This window comes from Bacillus rossius, chromosome 6, assembly GCF_032445375.1.
Source record: "Bacillus rossius redtenbacheri isolate Brsri chromosome 6, Brsri_v3, whole genome shotgun sequence".
Lineage (NCBI taxonomy): Eukaryota > Metazoa > Arthropoda > Insecta > Phasmatodea > Bacillidae > Bacillus > Bacillus rossius.
Window position 1 is genome coordinate 60817779 of NC_086334.1, and position 23642 is coordinate 60841420.

The 23642-nt window shown below is 39.2% G+C and overlaps 1 protein-coding gene across 1 annotated transcript; it reads left to right on the plus strand.

Moving 5' to 3' along the window:
• Positions 1 to 2565: 2565 nt before the first annotated feature.
• LOC134533452 (uncharacterized) lies at positions 2566 to 8672 on the plus strand. Its single transcript, XM_063370976.1, has 2 exons — positions 2566 to 2825; positions 7943 to 8672. Exons 1-2 carry the CDS (start codon positions 2566 to 2568, stop codon positions 8166 to 8168), a joined length of 486 nt encoding a protein of 161 aa, XP_063227046.1. The 3' UTR covers positions 8169 to 8672.
• Positions 8673 to 23642: the final 14970 nt, after the last annotated feature.

Below are 23642 nucleotides of genomic sequence, written 5' to 3' on the forward strand. Positions count from 1 at the left end.
ACCATTACCATCCAACACTCCTCGGAAATATCTGTTAACGGTAGTCGACGAGTACTCCAGGTTCCCTTTTGCCATCCCTTGCAACGACCTATCCTCCACAACCGTCATTCAAGCACTAAATCAGATCTTTACACTCTTCGGATATCCTTCATACATTCACACAGACAGAGGCACATCCTTTATATCCAGAGAACTTCAATCATTCCTACATTCCAATGGAGTTGCTACTAGCTAGTCGTACTACACCATACAATCCGTGTGGAAATGGCCAAGTAGAACGTTACAATGGGATAATATGGAGAACTGTATCGCTGGCGCTGAAAACGAAGGGACTCGTGATAACGCAGTGGGAGAAGGTGTTACCTGAAGCGTTGCATTCCATCCGCACACTGCTCTGTACTGCTACTAACGCTACACCCCACGAACGTATGTTCTACCATAAGAGAAGGGCCAGTTCTGGAGTTACTCTTCCTTCGTGGCTTACTACACCAGGGAAAATTCTAATGAAGAATCACGTCCGTCAGAGTAAATATGACCCCCTGGTGCAAGAAGTAACTCTGCTTGAGGCGAACCCTGACTATGCTCTGGTTCAACTTCCAGATGGTAAGGAGACAACAGTCAACCTCAGGCATCTCGCTCCTGCAGGGGATATTGTCAACAATGAATCTAACTTAGAAGACGTGAATTTTCCAAACCTCGCTGATGATCCTAATCAACACACTGAAGCATCTGAAGACACCCAGCTGAACCTCACTCCAGAAGATTCACCTGCGAAGAACATGAATGATCAAGACCTACTTCAAGTGAACCCAATTCGGACTCCACCCAGATCTCCTCCCAGACCTCAACCTCCACTCCGGAGATCTTCCCGCACCACTAGACCTTCTGAATATCTCAAGGACTACGTCCTTAAATGAAGAGGGGGCGAATGTGGTGATATTGGTTTTAACCTCTTAGCAACCTCTTAGCAACCTCTTTGCATGAACATTGTTTAACCTTCAATATTACCTCTTATTCAAATCTATGTATTAATTCATGTAACAATCTAAGTCATGTTTTGTGCTTAATAAAGCCTTAGTTTTCTGACGTTCATATCAGTAAGAGCACGCCCGCGACACGATAAAGAAAAGGTTAATATCTCTAATTGAAATAATGGGTCGTAACAATTTTTTTTTTATTTCACGTTACTATCATACATGTGTCGAATGAAATTGGTTACAAAAATTTTGTGATTGCGCCTGTTGCCCTATTGTGGTTCCAACATGAGATTTTAAGTTTTGTCTCCGTTTGATTTCCAACAGACATCAGGCTCCCGAAATGCATAACTATAATTATTCAACACTTGACAATTTACAGAGGCAATAATAAGTTGCAAATTTCACAGTTGTTAAATTCTAAAGAGGTTTTCGACAAGCAAAATCCTATTTTTAATAGTTTTTCTTGCATACAAACAAATGTTTTTGTTATCAACGAAGTTAAATTTTACTATGCAACAGAAGCGAAGTTCCCAATACACACCATTAAAGCGGTGTAAATTGGCGACGCTGACAAGTTTTACAGGATCTTAATAGTCATCCACAGATGCCATGGACATTCTTTTTAACCCCCGACAAAAAAATAAAGGTGTTATAGGTTAAGCCTTTATCTAGTTCCCGAATTGCTGCCTCTATATGTGGCACCCGTTCCTCGACCTGTTACCTCCATGAACGACTGGCTAACCGAACTGCTACCTTTATGGGTAGGACCCGTCCCCGAACTGCTGCCTCTATGAAGAGCAACTGCTCCCCTTCCTGCTGCCTCCATGGGGAGTATGTGCTTCCCGACCTTCTGCCTCTATAGGGAGCACTCGCTTCCATGGGAAACCTACATCTCAGCAGTCTCTTTGGCGCGCCAGAATTTATACCTTCGTGTAACGTAGGCTTTTTTTTTTTGCGTCCCTACTGTGCCTGCAAACAGCTTGATACAATAACGATAGCGGCCTTCAAATTAGAAACTGTCAATTTTTTCTTATATTGTTTACTTATATTTTAAATGTCGAGAATTTCAATTTTAAATTCCATTAATATCATATGTGCTGTATTATTGGAAAGTTTTTTGTTGATTGGTTTAAAATATTGTTAATTATAAACGAAAGTGCCTTTTCTGGAAATAAAAAATAAAAAAACTACAAAATGTTAATTGTTTACATTTTAACAAGTAATTAGGATATATATAATTATTATATATTTGTGATATTGTGAGAATGGTCAGTTAAGTCAGCTTCATAAAAAAATACTTTTAATATTATGGACGGTTGGATAGGGTGGCTATTTTATAAAATGTTTTATAAAGAGTGGATGATTAGTTAGGTAAGTTTAGCTATATTTAAAATAATTTTTAAATTTTGGATGGTTGTTAGGTTGACTACATTAAAAAAAAATACTTTTTAAATATTGGAAGATTGGTTAGGTTAGTTACATTTAAAATACTGAGGTTGGAAATTACAAAGTAAAACTTAGATAATATTAACGTAATCATTTGCGTTTAATATTTGATAGTATTTGTAATGTAGCAAAAGTTCACCATATGCTAGCTAAATGGCACGAGCGAGGGACGACACTTCGGCAAACTCCGGGAGTGTTCGGGCAGCCCGGCCACGCTACCTCCTTGGGGCGCGGCGGCGACAATGGGCGCGGCAGCCGGGCGACGGGCAGAAGGAACTCCCGGCAGCCGAGGATGGCCGCGGGCTCCACCTACGAGCGCCAGCAAGCCGACCACCTGGACCGCCTGGTGTTCGACGTGGGGCAGGCGCACACGGGGCTGCAGCTCGGACATCTCTTCTCGAGGTCGGTCCATGACCCCTCCGCCTCTCCGCCGGGTGCCAGACTCCAGTGCAAGACTCCAGGTTACCGTCCCCCCCCAGATGAAACCATTACCTAACCATGCAGGGCCGGCGCGTCCATACAGGCGAACTAGGCAACCGCCTAGGGGCGGCGCAGCACGACACACAATAGCTCATATCATATGTTTAACAATTATTGAAACTAGATGAAAATGGATTTTTGTAACAGTTTGGAATGTTTATATTGATACAGGTAATTATTACAAGTCCACGGTGACCTGTTTATAATTTGTAATAAGAAAAAAAGTAAAAAAAAAAAAACACAAGTCTGCTTACATTTGATTGTTGACAAAATCTTAGGCTTACGTGATGTATTTTGAGGCAAGGGAAATTTTTTTTGGGGTGTCCGGCGGGGGGGGGGGGGGGGGGGGGAGTGGGGGCATTAAGGTTTTTCGCCTAGGGCGCCAATTTACCTTGCACCGGCCCTGTAACTATGGTTCATGTTACGATGTTCAGTTTACGTTGCTGAGAGTCCCACTGGAGTTCGGTCGCCGCTTGCTTCGAAACATTCTTTCCGGATTATTTGTTGAGCCCGTTTGCTGTTGACCGGGGGATTTGACTGTAAACAGCAACGGCAATTTTTTTTGCTTAATTTGTGTTTTTGTCTTTTGTTTTTTTTTGTAGTTTTCTTTTACAGACATATACATGTGCTTAGCAATGGCGTATGTCCAAAAGCTTACATCAAGTCATGCACTCCCATCGCACAAATCTTTCAAAGATAATACCGAATCATTCTGTTTACTCAGTGCAAAACTCACCTTAACGCACTACACGTTCAGATATTCCAGTGAAGTTACTGACTCCACTACGAAGAATGTGCTTCCAAACACTGGGAAACAGATGTGTCCTGTGCCTGCTGTGAAGAAAAGCTTGGTTTCTTGGGTTTCGGGCTGCTCCATTCGGTGGAATATTTAGATTCTCCCTGTAACGTGATTTTTACATGATACATATCGCTGATACGGACATTTTCAAAGACTGACATTTTAAGGACAAATAATCTTTTTACTCAGAATTCAAAATTAATAGGTACTATAAAAATTTAAAATGACCTAAACCAACAAATAATTGAAATATCCTAAGTCCGCTATGTTATTAAAAAGGTTCAATGACAAATTCGTTTGACAAAAATGGGATAACGATGCGTATCTTTCGTATGGTGTCTCATCAGTCTCTCCCAAAAGAAAAGAAAATATGATCGTGCATCATTTAAGGACTACAGTGCCCCTGGTAACAATGTTCCCTGATGAGAATATATTTTCTTCATTAACAGAACCACAGTTTGTTTTTGATGAAAAGCCAATGTAAGCGCAAAAAGTGGTTTTTGTTTTCAGTCACATTCTACATCCTATATGTGTTAGTTGTTCAATAGATCGTCATTATGGAAACTTATTTATCATCGCTTCTGCTGCCCGATTATCACAAGGAAAGGATTAAAAAAAAAGAACTAACTCAAGGCCTGTGAACTTAGCATCAAGGGTGACACTGACATTAAAGTGTGTCCTGATGTGTGAGCTTATAATAAATCTTACTCCTTTTAATTTTGCTTCACCCAAAAGGAACAACTATGTTTTCCAAATTTACTAAAAGCCTTATCTTTTATTTATCAAGGTAATTATAAGTCTTTCATAAAAATTTACTAATATATGAACAACCAAGTAAGTAAATGTTACATTTTTATTCCCAGAAATCTATTATTTCCTCACAGGCCATTACTTTTTAATAGTTCTTCTTTGTCTCAGCTGTTCTACAAGCACATTCTTTTGTGTTCTTACCTCGTAAAGCTGTAAGCAGTGAGACACTAACACCTTTTCAATCACAGAATATCTGCCACTGTTGAAATCCACACTCTCACAAGTGTCCGTGTGAACGGAGCTATAGGCACATAATTTTTTTTAGAGCATATCTTTTAATCTTAATATTGCACATTTGTACCACGTGCTTTAGGGCTCAAGTGATCTATGGTTTACCCTTATATGGCGTGAACTTTCGGCAAAAAAAGCTGAATATTATATTAGTGAATAAACAAACCATCTAGGATATACATAATATGTAATAATGTACATCTAATTGATCAAAAAATTAGCTATTAATGATACCAGGTGGCGCAAAAAAGTGATGAAAAACATTACACATGCATACACACACACACACACGCAATTATTTGCTTGGGCCTAGTGGTTTGTAACTCCCCGCTTAGTCCTCAATCAGTTGAAATAAATGAAGCTTGAATGTCACAGATTTGAAAATAAAAAGTATGAATATTTGGGTTCTGATTTGTACAAACCATATTATGACCACTTTCAGAGGCCAACAATAAACTTTCATTGAGTCGTTAAGTCACAAATATTCATAACTAGCTGCTTAGTTAAGTCTGAGTACAGAGCCAAGGTCCATGTGTAGTAACCTAAATGTTTATTTAAAATCTTGAATTCCAAACAGAAATGAACATGCTTTTAAACACAGAAAAAAATGGGTACCTTTTCTTTTGTAGGAACGCGCGCTAGAAGATTTACTTATTTGGCGTAATAAAAAACTAACTTTAATTTTGCATGCAAATAATTAATATAAATAAAAAAGAAAATAAATGAAGTGATATTATTTATACGGTTGGTAAAGAACAAATTCAATCAAATTATTTTTTGAAAAAATACGATTAGTATTAAACACGTAGATAAAATTTAATATTTTGTTTAGAAAATAATTGAGCTTAATTTTAGTTAATAATTAAAATCAATAAATTTTCCTATTGAAAATTTTAATTTATTATATTTATTATTAAATAATAATTTTATAGTTAAATTTTATTATGCAAATAAATTATACATACCGCAACATTAAATCACTTACTATATTAATACCCTTGAGAAAGTTTATGAACACAATATACATCACTAATATTCCAAATGACTAAATGTTTTCAATTATATGGACCAGTATTCAATTTCAATCATTAAAATAAATTATTTAAAAGCACATATATAATTTTTTTTGTATGTAGCATTTTTTCAACCTGTCAATTTTTATCGCATGCTGCGTGCGAACCGTAAAAATAACTCTCATATATTTTTTATAACGCAACTAATGAAGTATAACTTTAAAAACCGAAAGTATGAATATACAGAGTGACGTTTCTTACATCACACCAAGACAAATGTCATTCAGCTTTGCGTCCCATCAAGTAACCTCAAAGTCTACTCAAATAGATGCCACAACAACATTGCAACATGGGAAATAATGAACAATATGCACGGGTTAACGGAAGTTGGTGATTTGTTTATGATAGAAGTTCCCTTGTGTACATCCATGTTACTTGAATTTATGTTTCAACAAATATTTACTTGAATATTCCCCCATTAAAAAAAAATGAACGATTCCACTGACAATAAAGTATAGTTGTAGAAACGAAATTTCTGGAAACTCTTCAATCAGCAGTTTAAATATTGGCCTCACATGTCATGTTAGTTATTTCATTTAATTTACAAACTATTATCTGTAAGCTATTTCTGTTAATTTGTGACGATTTCTCTTTGGCATTTATTGCTGGGTTACAAAATGTTGTCAACAAATATCTATTAATTGTAATCTAAAAGCGGTAAAATTTACGCAAGAGCTCAAAAATATTTTCACTTGCGTAACGTTTCGCAGCTCAGAAATAACATTATGTCTGCTTTTAGTTACAACATTTGGTAAACTTACAAAAATGGCCTTTATAGCATAAAAGTGTCATCTAAATTGAATCATTAACATGCTGTGTGGGTCTAGGTCGTGGGCTCTCGTGGCCAGAGTTACAAGCTACTTCTTGATTGCTGGTCTGCAGGAACCAGATTTCAGGAACCCCCTCTAGACCATTATTATAGGCCTAAGAACAATTAGGAGGTTGGAGGAACTATGCAACTATTTCTGCAACCAACATAAATTGTTTAAACCATATTTTAGAAAAGCATGGATACAAATTTTTTACGCCGGTGTGCTGGTGTTAAGTAATTACCATTTTGTACATATAAGACATAACTGCTCTGATTTTTCCTCACCTGATCCGTCTCATCGTAGCTCTCCCATCAGTAGTTTGCACTAAATAAAGCTCATTAAAAAAACAGAATCTTAATTGTCTGTCACAACGAATTTTTTCATCAAGTATTTTTTGGTGGCAGCAAAATAAATTTCTAGACTTAACACATCCACTTTTTAGAGGCAACGGAAATTCTCTGTTCTTATTAAGCCAATACGTGAACATTTAAAAATAATTTGTTGTAAAAAAATGTATATGGTGGGTCTATCTTTACAAAAACCTTTTCTAGCACTCATTAAACGTTTTTTTAGAGTGTGAAATGGGTGTAGTTATGTCCAACAAATGGTTGTTAAAGATAAATAAAAAAAAATGGGTGCGTGTAATTATGTACGTGCTTTGAAAATGATAGGCCTACTTACTTGGCGTAATAACTTTAATTTTGCATGCAAATAATTAATATAAATAAAATAATATAAAGACTGGAGAGATATTACAAATACGGTTCGAAAATTATACATTGAATAAAATTATTTTTTGTATAAACATTGATATAAAATTAATTATTTAATTTAGCAAAGTAATCAAAATAAAATTTTAATTAGTAATGAAAACAATAAGTATTTTAATGTATATTCTCATTTATTTTATTAATTTATTATTAAATGATAATGTTATAATTTATAATGCAAATAAATTATACGTGTGGGAACATAACCTCACTTATATAAAATACACTTGAAAAAGTTTATAAACACAATTTGTATCACTAATATTCATAATAAATAAATATTATTTATTATATGCACCTATATTCCATATATATATATACCTAAAATATATGATTTAAAAGCACATCGATATAATTTTTAATTGTATGCAGCCTTTTTTCATGCTGTATTTTTTTTCCCCGACGCGTCCCTAAAGAAGTACAACTTCAAAAGAATTATTTTTTGATTTTGAAGGATCACAGAAAGGCCAGGCACTAGTAGTTCCCACTACGTACCGAACTCAGGAAAACAGCCACAACAGCAGGACGTGGTGTGGGGGCGCAGGTTGCTGCTGGGCTTCCCCGAGGCGGCCGCGGTGTCGCTGGTGGTGATGGCGGCGGTGCTGGTGACCAAGGAGGGCCTGCTGGCGTCGCTGCGCGCCCAGGCGCCGCGCTTCTTCGCGCACTACCCCATGCTCACCGTCGTCTTCTGGCTCAACGTGGCGCTCACCGTCGCCGTGCACGTCTTCTACCTGCTGGGCGGCGGCCGCTTCGGTCCGCGCGAGGCGTGAGGCCGTCCTCCGGAGAGCCTCCCAGTCCAGCCAACACTGCCACCTCTACCGCCCTCGTCCAGGCCTGCCAGCACTCCAGTCCAGCCAACACTACCTGCTCTACCGCCCTCGTCCAGGCCTGCCAGCACTCCAGTCCAGCCAACACTACCTGCTCTACCGCCCTCGTCCAGGCCTGCCAGCACTCCAGTCCAGCCAACACTACCTCCTCTACCGCCCTCGTCCAGTCCTGCCAACACTCCAGTCCAGCCAACACTACCTGCTCTACCGCCCTCGTCCAGTCCTGCCAACACACTTGCTGTTGTTTTTAAAAATAAATGAAAACTTACCCCATTATCACGCCATTAAAAGACGAATATTTATAAACGCAACTTAAGATGCATGTTTTTTTAGTATCTTATTTCTTGTTGTACATGAATTGAAAGTGCTTCATTTTTGTTTGTTTTAAAAACACTCCTACCCCTTACACCAACTTTAGAGTTTGAATAAAGTAAAATGGTAGAACAATGGTTGATGGTTTTCTTATATTATTATAATATATATAATATATAATAATATTTTTACGAACTAGAGCAAGGCCGGGACACGTGCAGGCGCAGAGCTGGCTGGCGACTGCCGCAACATGATATGCGCCGCGCGCACCTGGAAGATAACATGGATTGTCGCTTTCCCCCCTTCTTCCCACACGTAACTGACACCGGACAGCTGGGAGTTACGCGAGCCGCCGACACGTGTTTCGAGAGATTTCTACCGTCGTGTCGGCACGGATTGACGCGACTGGCCTCGGCCACTCTCGTGAGTTCTGGAATTGCGCCGGGGCCTATATATATGCCCGAGGACGCCGGCCGGGGGGAGTCAGTGTAGTTCAGAGAGAGAGAGAGAGAGAGAGAGAGAGTTCAGGCGGGAGCCTTCCCGCAGCGGAGCTTCCGGGGCGATAGTGCCGCGGGTGCGGCAGAGTGGCGAAGTCCTGGGACGAAGGTTCCAGGGCAGGGAGTGAGTGAGTTCAGTGGAGTCGGGAGTTTTCCCGCGGCGGAGTTTCCGGGCGACCGAGTCGCGGGAGCGTCGGAGTCCCAAGCAAAGTTCCGAGCGAGGCGTCGAGTGGTATCTCGGGGAAGGGGAAGAGCGACGGCGGCGACGGAGTGCGGCGACGGAGTCCTGCGACGGAGGACCACGAGGGTTGCTGCGGCGAGAGTTGCGCCAGAGGTGCGGCCCAGCGAGGTGTGCGGTGTGTAAGAACCGAGTGACTGGGGAAGCAACATTATTTTTAAAGTGCAATTCATATTTGCCATTTTGGAGGATTATTTGTGACATAAATAGTGGCTATCAATAAAACTGTGTGTGATAAAAATCTTTAATTGGGCTATCCTTTACGAACCTGCGGTAAATAGTAATAATATTATTAGTACCCAAATTTTTGTGAATGATTAAATTCGAAGTTTAAATCATTTATCTAAAAACCACATTCTTCCTTTTTTCACACCTTAATGCTGGAATTTCGCAAAATGGTAAAATTGTAGTTGGTAGTTTTCGTATTTTTATTATTGGTAAACAAAATATTTTCCTATGCTTCGGAGATATGAATATTAATAAAAAATATAGTCACCATTTTTTTCCATATATTAGGGTTGAATTAGGCAAAATATAAAAAAAAATATTGTAAGTGGTTGTATATTTATTATTGGTGCAGAATATCACTTACTAATCTTTATTAATTTTGAAGATATAATTTTTAATCTTAATACATACTTACACCTTTTTTTTACACATCAAGGATTGACTTTCGCAAAATATAAAAATTGTGTTTAGTAGTTTTCGTATTTTTATTAGTGGACCCGAAATTATTTATTACGCTTAATTAAGTTACGATATATAAATAATATTCCTATAAACATGCTTACACCTTTTTCACATGTTAAGGGTTAATTTTCGTAAAATATAAAAATTGTCGTGGGTATTTATCCAATGTTAATTATTGGTTCTAATTGTCTTTTCTTAAGATATATTAAATTCAGAGATACACATTTTTTTAACGTAAAACCATTTACCCATTTTTCACCCCTTTAGGGGTAGAACTCAGTATTTATACATAGTCTAGATTATAATTTAGCCAAAGAGGTTTTCATTAAAAATATCATAATCCGAGTATTTTTAGATTAATGTTCGAACAAACAGACAAACAGACAAACAATTAGACAAACATACAAACATTTTAAAAACTGTATTTTTAAGTTCTCATTTTGCAATATTTTTTTATCTTTTCATCTAAGGTACAGACTTTTTTCCTTGAGCAATTTTTATTAGTAGGCCCTACCTATAGATAGCTATATTAATTTATTACCCTCTTAGTTATCATGAGCAAACATTTATTCCATGAACTGCCTTCATTAAAAAAAATCTAGGATGGTTCTTCGCAAAAGAAAACTTTAACAACAAAATTAAAAATTTCCGGTCTTACTCAAATAGTTCATCAATTAAATTTTATTTCGGTTAGACTAGTACATGGATTCGACAAAGGAAATTTCAAATTAAACATACAGCGTTCACGACCACCTGAGAATGTTATCATTCACATAAATTATTAGAGTTTCTTGTTTTGAAGTTGAGCTAAATGTTATGAAAAATATTAAAAAATATAAAACCCACAATGAACAAATGAAAAAAAAATGTAAATTACAGTCATTACTTCACATTTAACAAGAGCTGTGGTTTATCGGCTACAAAAATAATCTTAAAATTAGTATAGACTAAGAAAATAGTTTTATTTGCATCAGCAGAGGATAATTGTCACAAAATATTATACAATGTGCTATACGTTAGCCTAGTGTACATTAGCCTAGATTAATTAATTAAATTTTTGTTTCCTATTTTAACGTAGATTGAAATTTTTATTATTATTTTATGCGCTTAGCATAAAATCTCTTTGTACTACATACATATGTAGATGTTATGATATTAGGTTTTGTTTACTGTTTGAACTTTGGCATAAAGACACTTAAGTAATTTACGGAAACATCTAATTTAATAGAAATATAATTAAAATTTAATATATTTGTAGTTTCTTACCTGTATAATAAACCTCTTTTAGTTTGAGCGCTGTTAGTTTCCTCATTAGCTGTTCTGAGATGATGCGCAGTTTTGGACTGTCTGATATTAAGTGAAGGTATTGTTGTGTTATCAATGTTTGACTAAGCTTACTCAAGAAGGAGATGAAGATCAAGAGAGAGGCTTAGCTTGAACTGGCTAATTAGCACTAGACAGTGGAGATGCCGAATTTTTACGGCTTATCTGTGTGCTAATGTTTGTAGCTAAGCCATGTTGCTGCACAGATTTAAATCGATTTAATCTCAGTGATATGTTTTGGTAATGACGTACCACAAAGTGCACTGTATTAGGCGTTATAAGTGTACTTCAATTTAGTTCCAGAAGCCTGTGGTTGGTGTTTCAACGCCATTATGTTTATGTATGGTGAATCCTAAACAAAACCTACCGACGTCATTACGTTTTAGTATACTATGTAAATCTTATCTGATTCAATTAAGTGCTAATTTTATAGATAAAAAACTAATGTATCTTAAATTATACATATTAGGGAGATAAAGTAAAACTTTAATTCAGTAATTTTAAAATAAACGTGTTAGCCGTGAAATGTTCAGTGGACTTATATATAGAGTTTTATAATGTAACAAACATCAAGCTAGTATTATAATTATCATGCTTTGTTTAATATCCTTGATAATTCAAAGGTATTTTGTTTCATTTAAAATTTTACTATAGGGGCTATAAATTTGCCATAGAACAGAATATATTTTTAAAGTTGTGTCCAACATATATTTTTTTTTTGTGTTGAGTGTTACATGTTTAGAGTGTAATTTTTTCAAGGTACTATTGTGTTTTATAATTATTATTGTTTTGTACGTGAATGTTGCATAAATATTGCTTTGTTTGAGTTAAAAATCAGTATTAAAATCAACGTAGTTTTGAATCAAGTAAATTTAAAGCTCCACCAGAAAACTATTATTATTTTTTGATGTGTAACATCTTAGATCTCGGTATTCGGCATTTGACAGGAGTAATTTAGTAAATGGAACGGAAATTCGTTTTTACGCTGCTGCCATCTACAGCGGATGGCTTGAACAAATGTTCATAAAGGGAAAGGGAAACATTAAAGTATTAGCTGTTTAATAAATTTGTACAAATTGGGCAGAATCTTAATAAAATTCACTGTCGAAAAGCTGGCCCAAAGCCGGGTTTTGGTATTTTTTTTCTAGCCTGTTTCGCTTTAATCAGAGCCATTTACATTATATAGTTTAAATTTCCGGTCTGCAAAAAGAATGTTTCAGTAATTGACGTAGCTGCTCCGGCAGTGACTACTAGCGGCGGGTGCGTAAACTACGTGTGATTCGCGTCAAGAAATGTATTTTAAAACACAATTTTCGTATATTAATCACGCTCAGGTTATTAGAAATAATTCTACGTTAAATTGCGTTTCCGAGTTTAGTATTATAAGTGTACTTGCGACATGAGAACATATAAATTTTCTCGTTACCGTGGTTAGATGCTACACATCTTTGGAGAGTACTCAAGGAATATCTCACATTATTTTATATCATACCCAAATTACATTATGATAATTTATTAATTGTGTATTTGGAATTTATTATAATTCCCATTACATATTAATTTAACCTATATTTTTCTGTGTTCTTTAATGTATTTATTGAGTCTATGTTTTAGTGTGAATACTTGTTTTGTAATTTCATTATAAATATTGAAGGAAAGGTAGTAGGAAAGGGTAATTCAACTAATAGGGCAAAGAATATGACCTATACGAGTATTTATAGAACCTACCTCTCATGGTAATCAAAATGTTGCCTCCAGCTCAGAGCATTACAATATTATACATACAAACATAATACAGTACGGTTTTATCAGATAAATTACATAACAGAAGGAAATAATAAAAAAATATATATATCGATGAATGTTCTTTTATCGTGATATTTTTTGAAACCTGCAAGCACTAATTAAGAATGGAAAACTAAGGCATTGACAATTTTGACTGTGTGAAGAGACCTATAATTTATACAGCCACATAAAACATTAGCATAATATAATTGCTAGGAAACATGAAGGAGATTTAAAGTAAATACTATATTTAAAAAAAATTATTTAAATGCCAATTTTTTCAGGTTCTCTTCAATTAATTTACTTACAACACAATCACCAGATATGAGAAGTAACTTTATAACTTAAAAACTCTAATTCAAACGTTTAACGTTAAAAACTAAAAAAAAATATGTGCACAATTAAACTTTTGTTTATCATTTCAAGTTGCATCTAGTTAATTATTTTAGTTTCATGGCCTATTTACAAGTCTTGAAAATTACGTACTTGCATTACATTTCACCTAGGAAAGCAAATTACAAAAAAAAAAAAAAAAATATATATATTTTTAACTTCAGTAATTTTATCTGATTTGTAACACAAATATAAAGTAAAATATTAGAATAGCAACGTATAATACACATTAAAAATTTAAGTTGCAGACTTTATAGCTGGATCGAAGCTGTGTTGTTACATTGCTAGGCGATTTGTTTATTTCTAACAGCTGCATTCACAGACGAGGCAACACTGGCACGAACGCACACACGACGTGAGTAGGAATTTGGGACGAAGCACAGAAGAGAACAGTGACGGTGTGCGCACAGACAGAGCTCAGGCCCAGGACCGGCGCAGCGCGTCCACGAGTATCTGCAGCAAGCAGACGAAGGAGGCGACGGGGTATCGGAACACGGCCTGGCGGGCTGCGCGCTTGATGGTGGCCGCGGCGACCCGCCCAGCCAGAAGCGCTGCGACCAGCGCCGCGGCGGCCAGGAGGGCAACTGCGCCCGCCGCCGCGGGGCAGCGCCGCAGCAGCAGCGTTGCCAGCTCGGCGCCGTGCAGCCCCGCCTGGATCTGGCCCATGGCGAACACGGCCTGGTCCAGCTCGCGGTACGACAGCACGGACAGCAGGTCGAACTCCATCGCGGTCGCCCGGCCACGACGGCCCATTGTTGCCCTGCCGCAATAACCACTCAGCTCCCTTCGACATTTGCTCGTGATAACGTCTTATAAATCGATGAACGCCGGCTGCACGCACGATCAATTGCCACGTTCCATGTGCGCAAGAACCGGCCCAACCACCGTGCGAGAAAATCTTCTATAATATCAAACAGGTTAAGGCGGGCTTTTTTAAAACTAATTGTTCGTGATTATATTAAAACAAATTTTTAAAATTAAATTTGCAAAAAAAAATTGTAAATAATATTTGAAAAATTAAAAAAAATATGACATTTTTCATCAGTGTTTTCTCATGACGTTATAACGTAAAATTATCGTCTGTAAACCGACTTTACAGACAACCCCTCCATTTTTTTAATGCACGGCATCTCAAATAAGCAAAATATTTGAGGTAGATGTTCCATGATACGTGTGTACGATCGAATGCGTAAAGAAATCGTAACTGCCAAAATTCACGTAAAGTGTTACGTCAATAAAATGCTTTAAAAATGTTTTGTTTGTATTTTTACTCCTTTTGTTTTGTTACACCCCTCGTGCCTCAAAATTGAATTATTTTGAATTAATTAAAAAGAGCCTTGGAAACTAGCTGGATAAAAAAAATAAGTTAAATAAATTGATTTACCAGAGGCGGCACGAGGTGGGGAACAAACAAAATTTAGGAACTTCCTGTTACAAGCAAGGAGGAAGTTGGTGGATCGTTAAAATCAATAAATAAAAACTACACGATTAACTTGATCTATAGTTTCCCTGTTTTATTTGCCCTGATGAATTATCTTGTTTCCATTACTTTACATACAAAAGCTTTTAACAAGTTTCAAAGATTTAAAAAAAAAACAAAAGAAAAACGAAAAGGGGCCGGCCCGCGATTATTTAAAACAAAGTACATTGTATTGATACATTATTACAACTTGCAATGTTCTACTACATTAAATTTGTCGCTGATTAGTTTACCATATCAGTGGATTAAGTGGATAGTCACTTATCGCTGGTTTGTCTTTAAAAAGGGGGGGAATATAAATAGAAACCATATCACCCGAGTCTTCCAGGTGTGGAGTTAAAAATGCCGAACTGTAGAATGGAAGGAAGCTGCTTCTTCTAATGGGTGGATCTCGGACTGCCGAAAAACATACTGATGGACAATTCGTCCACCAGTAGTTGCTGGATCTCGAATCTAGCTGAATATGTGCATCGCTGGGAGGTCGAACCCCTGACAAAACAGGGGAGTTGCCTTCAAGCTGCCATCGCGGAGTCAGCCATGGTCCGTAGCTCGCGATTTGCGCGGCTCGGCGCGGATGATTTCTTCATAGTTAAAAAAATTAAAAGGGAAAATTTCAAAACAAAAAAAATTACTAACACTATGCAGACAGACTAATCTACTTGAATTTAGTTGAGGGATAGCATCCCTTATATAGGACGATTACATAGTCGCTAGCGGTCGGATGAAGTCTTCCAGAGTCTTCTGAGCTCGCCGGAGATCTGTCTGCAAATGTGACGCGCGCTGATCTGTGTCGCGGCAAACCGCGTCTCGTAATTAAAAGGGGGCGCCGTATCTTACAGGTGGAGGGGGGTCTGGGCCGCCGAAAGATTCCGAACTTGCCCGAATGGGGGCGGAAAAAAAACTCTGGCAGGAGTTTTGAAGTTGGCATCACTGGGCGACAGTAGAGAACTCTGTCGGAGGGGTCTGAGTTGAAAACAATCGACTCGCCCACGGCGTCCATATAACTCAAGGGAAAGCAGGTGCTGCTCTCTGGCGCCCTAGAGGGTAGGCTAGTGTAGAAGTTCGCGACTTGGTCGCTAGGTAGCGCTTGCGATCAGTTTTGGCGCACTCGTTTTTTGCGAGGAGACCTTGAGGACGGTCACTGTTGCCCAGGGGGTTACGACCGGTCATTGGTCTTACTTGGAACTGTGAAGGGGGGGGGGGTGAGGGTAAAATGCAACGCTGCTGGGAATCTACGTCCCGTCGTGCCTGCAGAGGAGCGAACTTAACTCTAATACGTGATGAAAAAGGCCAATCTCAGCTCGTCTCTGAGAACTGGTCGCCTGCAAGCTACAGGCTTGTCTATGCAGTTTGGGTCACGAAGAGAAATGATATTACAGGCTTGAGGCGTGACTGAAGGTGGGGGAAATGGTAAGCTGTCTGCCAGTCAGGGATTAGGCCAGCAAAATATCCGATACGCCGATGGGAAAGGGGCTTCAGAGCACTGAGACAAAGTTTAACTCAGAGGAGTACACCAGACTAACAAAGTAAAATCACACTATAGTAGATCAAATAAAATTTCCACACAAAAAAATTTAAAATCATAATAACAATTTAAAATATATAGTGTCGAAATTACTAATTAACGGCACATACTTCCCCCCTGAAAGACGGAGTCAGGGTGGCCCACTTGAGCCACCAAAAACCTGGGTTCCAGAAACTTACCCTGTACCAGGATCTACTGTAGTAAACTACTTACAATGGCTAACAATTCTTACGTGTCTAAATAAAGGCTAAAACTTACAGATAACTTATTGAATTAGGGGCGCCCCTTTAAACTAGACAACTTAGTGTAACACTTCTTAACTTAAATTTCTTATAAACTAGTACCATGGATATTTATTTTACTTATGATTATGACCTAGGTTTTTTTTTTATATCAACACGTTGGTTGAGTATGGCATGCCGTAGTAGGAACGCTGTTCCTTGTATAAAGAAACACAGTGAAGAGTGCCCTCATTTTAGGTTGGGGTGTACTTTCTTCAACTGAGAAATGTGTGCGCCGCAGCTGTGTTCGGCTATCGCGACCGTGACTGGCGTGAGGTATCGCTGGATCTGCCAGGGGCCATTCCAACGATATGAAAGCTTGGCTGACCTCTTGTCGATCGCCTTGCTGAGTGTGTGTGCTCTGCACAACACTAAATCTCCTACTCTGTAGGGATTGGGATAGCGTTTTTTGTTATATTTTTGCCTGCTTGCCTCGTGGGCCAAGTTCAGGTTTTTACGAGCTCTACTCCAGACTTCCTTAAAGTTCCTGGGGTCGTCTGGTAGTAACTCTTTTAACGTCCATTGATTAGAGAGTGGGGTGTTGGGCTGGTATGTAAACATGAGTTCAAACGGTGTTGTTTTGTGACTTTCATGTCTGGCGGAATTGAAAGCCATTTGCAACCACACGAGATTGGAATCCCACCTATCCTGCGAGTTCGCATGGAATGCTATTAAGGCAGACCGGAGGTTTCGGTTGAAACGCTCCGCATGTGAAGGCTGGGGGTAGTAGGGAGTCGTGGTCACATGCTGAATCCCGTGTGAAAAACACATGTTTTTGAACTGAGTCGATTTAAAGTTTGTGGCATTATCGGAAACAATAATGGAAGGTACCCCGGATATTTTGAAAATATAATTTTGGAGGGCTCGAATGGTGATTTCGGCCGTGGCTCTTCGAACAGGGATTAGCCACACAAATTTTGAGAATGCATCTACGCATACTAGAAGCATCGAATTTACGTCTTTTGACCTTGGGAAGGGTCCCACAAAATCTATGAAAAGCTTTTGCATGGGCCTTTCGGCCACGTCAGAACTTAAATAGCCGAACTGGGTCTGCTGCACAGGTTTACTCAATGCACATAATTTGCACAATTTCACCCTTTGCGTTATATCCTTGTGCATTCCGTCCCAGATAAAATTCCTGCGAATGTTTTCCATTGTTTTGAAAATTCCTAAATGTGCGCCCAAAGGTGACGAGTGGTAATATTGAAAAACCATGTCCCTAAGATTCTGAGGTAGGGCTATTCTGAAATTTTTTGCTTGTTGTGTCCTTCGGTAAAGTATGCCTTTTGAAAGTTTGTAATATTTTGGAGGTGAGCCTGATTTTATTTGGTTAATTATGTCGGACAATTGTGGGTCAGAATTTTGATTTGATTGTATGTCGGAAAATGCTAGAGGAAAATCTGTTAACAATGCGTGGCAGGCCATAGGATTGTTTTCCTGAATCTCGGAGTTGGAAGGATTCTCGAACATTCGAGAAAGAGTATCTGCCACGATGTTCTGTGAACCACGAATATGTTGGATGCTGAATTTGAGAGAAGCAATTTTTACAATCCACCGACCTAATTTACCTAGTTGCTTCGGATGGGCTAGAAGCCAAGCAAGGGCCTGGTTGTCTGTTTCTAGTAGGAATTCTTTGTGTTCCAAATAGGGCCGGAACTTATCTATGCCGAAAACTACGGCAAGGAACTCAAGTTCGTATACCGAGGAGGCTTTCCTCTCCTGGTGTGTTAGGGTGCGGGAGGCGAAAGCTATAGGTTGCCTGCAGCCATCGAATTCTTGTGACAACACGGCCCCAATGGCCACACTGGATGCATCGGTTTGCAAAATAAAAGGTTTACTGAAATCAGCCATTCTAAGTACTGGAGGGCTAGCTATTGCATGTTTTAGAAAATCAAAAGCTTTGTCCTGTTCTGGACCCCAATTGAAAACGGAATTTTTCTTACGTAGAGCATTCAGTGGTGCTGCATGCTCAGCAAAATTAGGTATGAATTTGGCGTAAAAATTTGCCATGCCAATAAACCTGGAAATGCCCTTAGCATCTTTAGGGGGTTGGAAATCCTTTATCGCTTGTGTGCGATTAGGGTCAATGGTTACTCCTCGACTTGAAATCAGGTGTCCGAGGAAAGAAATTTCCTGCACTGCAAATTTCACCTTCTTTGTATTAACAGTGAGGCCGGATTTACGTAGTCGCTTAAGGACTTCTTGCAAATGAGCCATATGCTCTTCAAAAGATTCTGAATAAACAACGACATCATCAAGATAATTAAAAACAAATTTGAATTTCAGGTCGCCGAAAATTTGGTCTAGAAGGCGTGTTAACACTTGGGCACCTGTGGCTAGGCCAAAGGGTACTACCTTGTATTGATACAGATTCCACGGAACGCAGAAACTTGTGACGTGTTTTGACTCTGGTGTTAGTGGTATTTGATGATAGGCCGAATTTAGGTCAAACACACTGAAAATTTGGCTTTACTAAACCAGTGACATGCCGAATTTAGGTCTGGTAATGGCGTCATCTCTACTTCAATTTGCCGATTTACGCGGCGGAAATCGACCACCATGCGGTGACCTTGGCCTTGGTCCTTGGGTACTAAAAATGCCGGGGAGGCGAAACTGGAAGTGGAAGGTTCGATAACATCTTTGTCCAATAAATTTTGTATGTGATCCCGCATTATCTGCATTTCAGGTCCTAATAATTGGCAAGGGTGACACCTAACTGGGGTTTTGTCCAAAAGCTTAATTTCATATTGGGTGAGATGGGTGCGCCCTAATTTTTCACTCAAAACGTCGGGAAAGTTACTGCATAACTTCTCTATTTCTTGTTTCTGTTCAAAGTTAAGATGGGTTAGTGAAATGTTATTATCACCTTTAGCCTCTGTGTGAATGGCATTTACTTTGCTCTGACATTTTGCGTCAGGTGACACAAAAGAAACAAAAACTTGGTTGTTAAATTTAAAGTGAACTCTTCGTGCTTTCAAATCAATTACCATGCCTGTTTTTGCAATAAAATCGGAACCAAAAATTAAATCTGTGGCCAAATCATCTGCTACTAAGAATGGGAAAGACCAAGAAAACAAATCGATTTTTACTTTAACAAAAACAATACGATTTACCTTCAAAGGCTGTTCAGCAGCTGTAAAACACTTTATTTTTATTGGCTCTACCTTTTGAGTCAAACGGTCTTGTTGTAATTTCCTGAATAGCTGGCCTGACACGAATGATCGCACGGATCCAGTATCTATTAGGCCTGGAACTTCTTGTTTTCCAATTATTGTGTTGGCATAGGGCAAAACTGTGGGTATATTAGCTAGAATATTATGACATGTTCTTTTGTCTGTGATTCGCGGACAATTACATCGTCTGCACATAGGCCTAAACGTGTTACAGTTTTCCGTTTGCTTGTCTTGGCGGGCTTTGTTTTTCTTAGCTCACCTTTGTTTCTGTTTTCTTCTTTTGTTTTTTCCTCTGTGTGGGGAAGCGGTGTTTTGTTGAAGTTTTTGTTCGTAATTTTTATTAGTGCCTTGGTGAAGGGAAAAATTCCTAATGGTTGTTTGGGTGGCTGGCTCAGAAAAAATTCTTTCTGGCCAGCGGTTTACATGTTTTTTGGATTCTGAGAATAGTTAGAATTTGGCCGATAGTTTCTTGCACGACACTGCTCAATGTAGTGCCCAGACTTTTTGCAGTACCTACAAACCGGTATGCTCTCATCTTTGTACTGGAGCCTAGCGACATGTTCTGATTTGTCCTTTTGTTGCGAAAAATGTTTATTGGGAAATTGTTGTTTGTTTTCTGTTTCCGCCCGTGCATTGTTGTGGGTGTAGGAATTTGATTCTCGATTTCGCTGGTGGTCAGCGTATCCCACGTTCGTGTTCGAGATACACAGGCGGTCTAGCTCGGCAAAGTTTTGCGGTCGAGACTGGAAAACTGCCCTCGATTGTTCCTGCAGATTAATTCCATCAAGGATGTTTGAGACTATCTCACTCTCAGATACTCGCAACCGAAGAATTTGCGCAGCTAGTTTGATGTCTGCTATGAAGTTAGGTAGGGCCTCATTCCTTTGCTGTAGCCTATTGTACCACTCCAGTCTGATGTTGGTCATCAAACGGGCTGGAATAAAATAATTTAGAACGTCCTCATGAAATTGGTCAAAAGAATAATTTTGCTCAATGGCGAGCGTCACTCGCTCGCTCAAGGGTGGTTGTGTAAAGGGGAAAATAACTTCTAGGAGTTCCCTGTCTGGAAGGTTTGCCTTTTGTTTGATTTTGAACAAATTATTTAGGAAGTCGATTAGGCTCCTGGGCTCCAACCCTGTGGTTTCCTTCAAATTAGCCAGCAGTCTTTCAACGGGATTTGGTATCTTAGCGTAAAAACTACCTCCAGTTGTCTGATTGAAGGTAGGAACCACAGGTACTGGGTTCGGTGCTAGATTAGAGGCTTGAGGTGTGACTGGTGGAGGTTGAGTTTGGTTTTGAAGTTGGTATTCCTGCGGGCTCAATGGCAGGTATGTGGTGGCGGGGCTGGGGTAAGGAAGTTGTGATTCTATCCTGCCACCAGGGTGCACAGGGGCTGGTTGTGGTAGCGTAGCTGCCAGGGTGGAAGGAAAGGCTATCAGTGGCGAAACTGACCTTCCACTGGCCGAGGAGGTGGGAAGGGCTTCCGGAGAGGTATGGAGGGATGAGAAGGCTGACCGGAATTCATGATAGGGGTTGAAAATGGCGGGTGAGGTGGAGGGTAGCTATATGGGTTGGGGCATGTAAACAGGATGAGCTGAGAGCGAATGCATAGGATAGGCGAAGGTGACATTGGTGCTCGGGTGAGTACCAGTCGCCATGACAGTCGCAGATGGAAAATGAGATGGTGTGAATGTCGAAGTGAATGCCCGTCGACGTGATGTCACGGGGGGTGAGGGCGGTGGGGAGGGTAAAAGAGGTGGGGTAGGGACTGGGCTGCCTCCAGTGTGCATTTGTTTTGGGGGTTCCTGTACTTGACTGTCAGTTACTCCTCCTGCCACTGCCTCTACGGGTTCAAGTATTCTTTGGTCGATTGCGGCTAGTTTGCTCCGCAATTGGAAATTTAGACCAGGAATCTGTTGCCTACATTTCTCGATCTCCTTTTGGTAGATCCCATTTAATTTGTTGGTGGCTACTATTGTGAGGTTGGTAAATCTCGTGCCAATATGACTCAAGCGAGTTAGCGCACGTAAGATGTTGTTTCTATTTGTCTCGTCACGTACAGAATTAGTGTAACTGTGGAGTTCCTGAAATTTACTACAAACACAGTTAAATTCCTCCAAAGAGTCCAAGTCAGCGAGATTAGTGACTTGTGGTTGAATTTCTTCGGCACACGCAGCTCGGAATCTTTTCCGGAGCGTGGCCACGTCACCGAGGCCTGACAAACCTCGAAATCGGAGTTCGTACTCCAGCTCGTCACGGAGGAGATACTCCGGCGTGAGCATTGTGTCCCTTTCGTAGGTGGACCTTGGTCCAGTCTTACGAGGACAGCAAAACATATACAAAAATTTACGTTGATTGGTCAAAAGAAAATTACCAACAAAGACTTAAAACTATGGTTGAAACAGTACCTTAAATTCTACACAAGACTCTCTTAATTTAACTTAGCTTAATAATATCGTAGTTGCTCCGACGGGTCGGAAGTATGTGCCCAGAATACAAAAGTTTTTTTTTTTTAAATATTTAACTTCTAAACACACGATTAGCTAATAAAGAAACTAACTATTGCTGCCGGCAGACGAATGAGTTGGTACGTCTGTTGGCGTCTCTCTCAGAGGTAAGCGACCTCCGGGACTTGCGGGAACAAGGTGTGTGTGTGTGTGTGTGTCCGCGCGAGCCTCAGACACGAACGAGATATGATAACACCGCCGGTCGCCCGGGGTGCAGGGGAGGAGGGGATGTCTACGGCCTTGTCAACAGCACGTCCGGGGACGCGCGGTGGAGAGAGGACAGCTGGCTGGCTGAAGGACGTCTCGCGCGCTACGCGCTAGCCTAAGTCCACACGGAAATTTAACTCAAGATAAATTTTAAAATTTTAACTCAATATAACTACAGGGTGTACCAGCGATGAGTTTACAATATTATTACAAAATTGCTATCATCAAAAAAAATTAATTTAATTTTTTTTGCTTATATTATTCAGGTATGCATATAAAACCGGAAACCATGCTCTGCTACCAAGTTGTTACACCCCTCGTGCCTCAAAATTGAATTATTTTGAATTAATTAAAAAGAGTCTTGGAAACTAGCTGGATAAAAAAAATAAGTTAAATAAATTGATTTACCAGAGGCGGCACGAGGTGGGAACAAACAAAATTTAGGAACTTCCTGTAACAAGCAAGGAGGAAGTTGGTGGATCGTTAAAATCAATAAATAAAAACTACACGATTAACTTGATCTATAGTTTCCCTGTTTTATTTGCCCTGATGAATTATCTTGTTTCCATTACTTTACATACAAAAGGTTTTAACAAGTTTCAAAGATTTAAAAAAAAAAAAAGAAAAAAGAAAAACGAAAAGGGGCCGGCCCGCGATTATTTAAAACAAAGTACATTGTATTGATACATTATTACAACTTGCAATGTTCTACTACATTAAATTTGTCGCTGATTAGTTTACCATATCAGTGGATTAAGTGGATAGTCACTTATCGCTGGTTTGTCTTTAAAAAGGGGGGGAATATAAATAGAAACCATATCACCCGAGTCTTCCAGGTGTGGAGTTAAAAATGCCGAACTGTAGAATGGAAGGAAGCTGCTTCTTCTAATGGGTGGAGCTCGGACTGCCGAAAAACATACTGATGGACAATTCGTCCACCAGTAGTTGCTGGATCTCGAATCTAGCTGAATATGTGCATCGCTGGGAGGTCGAACCCCTGACAAAA

Coding starts and splice junctions, on each gene's coding strand:
- LOC134533452 (XM_063370976.1), top strand. CDS start 2,566: ATGCTAGCTAAATGGCACGAGCGAGGGACGACACTTCGGCAAACTCCG. Junction 2,826..7,942: donor CTCGGACATCTCTTCTCGAG/GTCGGTCCATGA, acceptor GTGGGGGCGCAG/GTTGCTGCTGGGCTTCCCCG.